General features: G+C 34.6%; 1 protein-coding gene across 3 annotated transcripts; it reads left to right on the top strand.

Annotated features, from left to right (window-relative positions):
- Window positions 1-451: 451 nt before the first annotated feature.
- On the top strand, window positions 452-3,290 carry LOC132045782 (UDP-glucuronate 4-epimerase 5-like). 3 transcript variants are annotated; one of them, XM_059436364.1, is made up of 2 exons: window positions 452-2,022; window positions 2,976-3,290. In XM_059436364.1, the coding sequence occupies exons 1-2, from the start codon at window positions 689-691 to the stop codon at window positions 3,061-3,063; spliced, it is 1,422 nt and encodes a 473-aa protein (XP_059292347.1). In that variant the 5' UTR covers window positions 452-688; the 3' UTR covers window positions 3,064-3,290. The 3 variants fall into 3 exon arrangements, with proteins under 3 accessions (XP_059292347.1, XP_059292349.1, XP_059292348.1); XM_059436366.1 differs by lacking the exon at window positions 2,976-3,290 and adding an exon at window positions 2,870-2,945; XM_059436365.1 differs by lacking the exon at window positions 2,976-3,290 and adding an exon at window positions 2,318-2,598.
- The last annotated feature ends 2,010 nt before the right edge of the window (window positions 3,291-5,300 follow it).

The raw sequence follows: 5,300 nt of genomic DNA on the forward strand, positions 1-5,300 counted from the left end.
CAATTCTTTTAATCAAGTTAAGTGTGTTTACAGTTTTGTTCCTATTTTGTGATGGTTTTAATTTTTATCTTTCAAAATCTAACTTATGACTTATGCCCCGTTGAAAGTTCGATTTTGAAAGATAAAAATTAAAGACCAACTCATTTGAACGGCTAACGGTGCAATAATTTTTTTGAAAAACTTTGGAAATTTTTTGAAGATATTGCTTGCAATTTTATTTCCTAAACTAATGGTAACAAATTGACCAACAAATAAGGTTACATTAATACGCGTTTTTATTTTTATTTTTATTTTTTTGCAAATCAAAAGTCAATAAAAAGGGGAAACCCATTAATTGTATTTACCATAAAAGATCATTAAACAAACCAAAATTTTTGCACGCAATCCACTAAAGTACGCGCATTCTATGAATCTTTATAAGGAAAAAATATAAAGTAATAGTAGTAGTAATATTTTACCACTACTAATATAATGTTGCCTTTTCACTTTCCCCATAAAACACCACCTACCCGGCCCGAAAACCATTGTCACAAAACCTCTTCTTCCCATCACAACACTCTTTTTCTTCTCTAAACTCAAAAAAATTCCAACCATCAATTGAAAAAAAAAAAAATCTTGAATCTATGTAAACACTAGAAGATTTTCTATTTTCTTGACTGTTTGAATTTTGATCATACTGAAGAAAAAAATGACTCAATTGAAGCCTATTCTAACACATATAGACGCCATTCCTTCAACCCCAGGAAAGTTTAAGTCTGAAAAATCTTCACCCTACAACCTTTACCGTCTCCGTTTTCACCCCACACTTTTCCCAAGATTTACACTTTGGTCCTTCCTCTTCATCTCTTTCATCGTTTTATTCTTCTTTTTCTCATCTCCGACCAACCCCACAACCGGAAACAACCGCCGGAGTCTAAAAAACCAAGTTTCGCCACCTGTATCACTCGGCCCGAATTGGGAACGTCGGGTTCGGGCCTCGGCCCGGCCCAGATCGAAAACGGGCTTTACTGTTCTAGTCACTGGTGCTGCTGGTTTTGTGGGGTCCCATGTATCACTTGCTTTAAAACGCCGTGGTGATGGTGTTTTGGGCCTGGATAATTTTAACAGTTATTATGATATCGGGCTTAAAAAATCCCGTTCGGGCCTGCTTGAACGTTCAGGTATTATGATTGTTGAAGGTGATATAAATGATGCTGTTTTGTTGAGAAAGTTGTTTGATGTTGTTGGTTTTACTCATGTCATGCATATGGCAGCTCAAGCTGGTGTTAGATATGCAATGCAAAATCCAGGTTCTTATGTTCATAGTAATATTGCTGGTTTTGTTAGTTTACTTGAAGCATGTAAAATAGCAAATCCACAACCCAGTATTGTTTGGGCTTCATCAAGTTCTGTTTATGGATTGAATTCTAAAGTACCTTTTTCAGAAAAAGATAGAACTGATCAGCCTGCAAGTTTATATGCAGCCACTAAAAAGGCTGGTGAAGAGATTGCTCATACATATAACCATATATATGGTCTTTCAATTACCGGGTTGCGGTTTTTCACGGTTTACGGGCCTTGGGGTAGGCCCGATATGGCTTATTTTTTCTTTACGAAGGATATTTTGAGAGGGAAGGAAATCAAGATTTTCGAGACGTCTGATCATGGTAGTGTTGCTAGGGATTTTACTTATGTTGATGATGTGGTAAAGGGTTGTTTGGCAGCATTGGATACCGCGAAAAAGAGCACCGGGAGTGGTGGGAAGAAGAAGGGTGCAGCCCAATTGAGGATTTATAATTTGGGTAATACGAAGCCGGTGCCTGTTGGGAGACTTGTTAGTATATTGGAGAAGTTGTTGAAGGTGAAGGCAAAGAAGAAGGTTTTGCAAATGCCAAGGAATGGGGATGTGCCATTTACGCATGCTAATATTAGTTTGGCACATAAGGAGCTGGGGTATAAGCCTACTACTGACTTGGAAGTAGGGTTAAAGAAGTTTGTGAAGTGGTATGTTAACTACTATGGTTCAAAGAAGAAGAGTTCATGGTGAATTTCTTAAACTTGGTGTTGCCTTGTTTCTCTCTAATGCGTTGATGATGCCTCTTCATTGATTTGCCACATTGTTTTAGTATTCTATTTGTAGGCGACGATTGTACATTCTGCTACTGCTACTACTAAAGCATGTTTGATCTATCGACTCTCCTATGGTGGTTTAATGTGTGTGTTATTAATCACCATACTCATACTTATGATTAAGGTCTGGTTTATTCGATTTATCAGAACCCTATAAAGAAACACATCTATTTCTTTCTAAGTTCAGTTTTATTTGTTCTCAAATCAGGTTATTAATATTCAACTTCAAGAATGATGCAAAATTAGCTGTCAAACAGGTTCTGATGAAATTTTAACTTTTCATCAGGCCGGTTGAATCGACTTGTGGGATACCTCCATTTACTTGCTAGGATGCCTTGATGTTTATTATACATCCTTGCTTTTTAGTAGTTGCACCTTCCTCTTCGACTCTAGGAAAGTAGTTTCGGTTTTTAATGTCCATTGCTTTAGATGAAGTCTGTAATTTGAGAATTTAGCTTTCCGTATGGTAAACGTTGTTAAACTCTTCAATAGTTGTGTATCACCGTACATTGTCGTCCATCTTTGGGATTCATAAGCTTGTTAAGACTGTGTTTCTATGAAAAAGAATATCGTATGTATCTTGAAAGTTGGAGGTCTCATTGCTATTGTATACTTTCTATGCCTGGATCTGCATGTTGCTGTCTGTATAGATTGTTGCATCAGGCTCTTTTGTTTTGTTTGCTAATTTCCGTTCTCATTCATAGAAAGTAACAAAAGTTATAGTCTTTAGGCCCATTCATGTGTTTACATGACTTGACAGCTATGGACCATTGTGTATTTGGTTTTGTCACCATCAAAGAAGGTGCCGGGCCAGGCACTAGTCTTGGAATTTTGTTTCTAAGGAACAGAACTTTTTGGTGGAACAGGATGAGGGCTGCCACGATGCCAATTCTTGAAAGGACATTTCAGGATTCTTGTGCTTGTTTAGGATGCTGTGGTCTCTATCCGTCTTAGGGAATTTTGTTTTGAGCTGGCGTTTAAAGGAATTTTCTAGTTTTCTTAACGAATTAGGCAATTGTTTGTTTCATAGCGTATGCCGGAAGATTTGCAAGTCTGGTGATAGTTGTTATCAGTAGGTTGCCTTGTCATTAGGAGCAGAACTTGGTAAGAAGTTGTCTAGTTATTGTACTATATTCAAATCATGATTGTAACACGAACCTATCAAGAAAAGTAGTGTATGTAGTTTAGCTTGATTTCTTAGAAGACCCTTTAATTACACCATTTTCTGCTATAACATAGTTTATTTTTAGCTTGGGAAGATTATGTTTTTAGCTTGGGAAGATTATGATTAAGAAGTGGCCTGAAGTCATGATATATGATTTTGGTTCTTCTTAAGGACACTATTTTCTGGTTGTTCTGCTCCTTTATTCAGATAATGGTCGCGGACTTGCAGATGAGTTGGATTAGCTCTATGTTGATTGATGCAAGAAGAGTAATGGTGGGAGGAGAGGAAATAATCGACTATTATAGTTTGCCCATTAAGTAGTGGAGGGACTGTTAGAGGAAATGATGAACTGTTAGATTGTCTCACATTAGGATGACGGACTGGGCTGTTGTCCTGCTGTATGGTTCCGGGGAAGTTCTCATTTCATGAGCTGGTTTTTGGAGTTGACTTAAGCTTAGTATCCATTTTCTTAACATGAACCAATCATCAGGTTTGGCATTCACGTGTTTCTGAACCAATCGCCAGATTTTTCATTGTAAATGTCAGTTTTGCCTACTTTAGATTTTCAGCCCATGTGGACTTGTCAACTGAGGTGAAACCTTGTTATTGCCGTAAACATCTTGGCCCCTAGTTAAGCTTAGTCCATATGCAAATTTTGAATATTTTACTCTCTCTATTCTAAACCAATTATCTTGATTTCCTTGAAATTTAGAGTATATAATAAGCTTCCACCTGTAATAATAACATTAATAGTAGCTCGATTACCTTTTGATTTGGCATCTCTCTCTCTTTTTTCAACTCAATGTCGTTTCTAATCCTCTGTTAAGACCTGATATGATTTTAGAACCTTTTGTTGGTCTCGTGGAGAGGAAGGGTAGCAATGATTTGTCTACGCGTACCAATCATGGTTAGTGTACTGGTCTTTGCTTGTTGAGTTAAAAATTATTTATTCCGACGTTTACGACTCTATAAATACATAACATATAATCCATTTATTAGTACTAAGCAGATTGATTAGTACATATTATGTTTATAATTTAATTATCATAAATTAAAATAATATGGTATCAATACGCCATGAGTAAGTTTTTACCGTCTTGAAATTCCTTCTGGATCAATTTTAAGACAGAGACATTAGAGTTATCTAGCTTTATGTGCTGGTGACCTCTTTCCTTATCTGTGTACTAAATTCCTTGAGAATTTTCATAGGCAACGGCACGACACGTCAACTTTCTAGCGTTATGTGATGCTGAAGTTTTTCTGTAATAAGTTAAAATAATCTATGGCTCATTTGATTATCAAAAAGTCGGAGTTTCCGATGAGTTGATATTTGTATTTGTATTTGTATTTGTACTATATAGAAGAGCCGGTTGGCTCAATTTTTTCGTCTTCCGTTCCAATTTTAAAAAAAAAAATTGTGAGCCCCATATATATTAAACAACAACTAATATTAAAAAAAAATGTGGGCCCCATATTAAACACCAACCAGTATTAAAAAAAAAAAAGTGAAACTCACCACCTCTAAATTCACGGGAAAAAAAAAGTGGACCCTATATTAATAAAATCAAGCAATATAAAAAAAAAAAAAAAGTAAATCCCATATTAAAAAAACAAACAATATTAAAAAAAAAAAGTGCATCCTATATTAAAAAATCAAACAATTAAATCAATAATGATGGATTCATCACACATGCGTATCAACTCATTAAGTGGAGAAATGAAATTATCAGACAAAGAACATACTTAAAATACTTATATATTAAAATAAGATAGAATTTAATTATTTTTTCATTTTTTCCTTACTCTAATAAATGTGAAAAGAGATTAATGTCATAAAGGAAAAAATAATATTAAATGAAGATCAAATAATTAATAAGGTAAATTAGTGAAATTATAATTCTACTTGACAAGTAAAATGAGTTAAACAAAAAATATTTACTAAAAATTAAAAAATAGAAGTTCTTCATTTAAATAGAAAATCAAATTTCTACTTTGTTTCATTTTAAACATGTAAAATTAATATAAT

Source organism: Lycium ferocissimum, unplaced genomic scaffold, assembly GCF_029784015.1.
Source record: "Lycium ferocissimum isolate CSIRO_LF1 unplaced genomic scaffold, AGI_CSIRO_Lferr_CH_V1 ctg789, whole genome shotgun sequence".
Taxonomy (NCBI): domain Eukaryota; kingdom Viridiplantae; phylum Streptophyta; class Magnoliopsida; order Solanales; family Solanaceae; genus Lycium; species Lycium ferocissimum.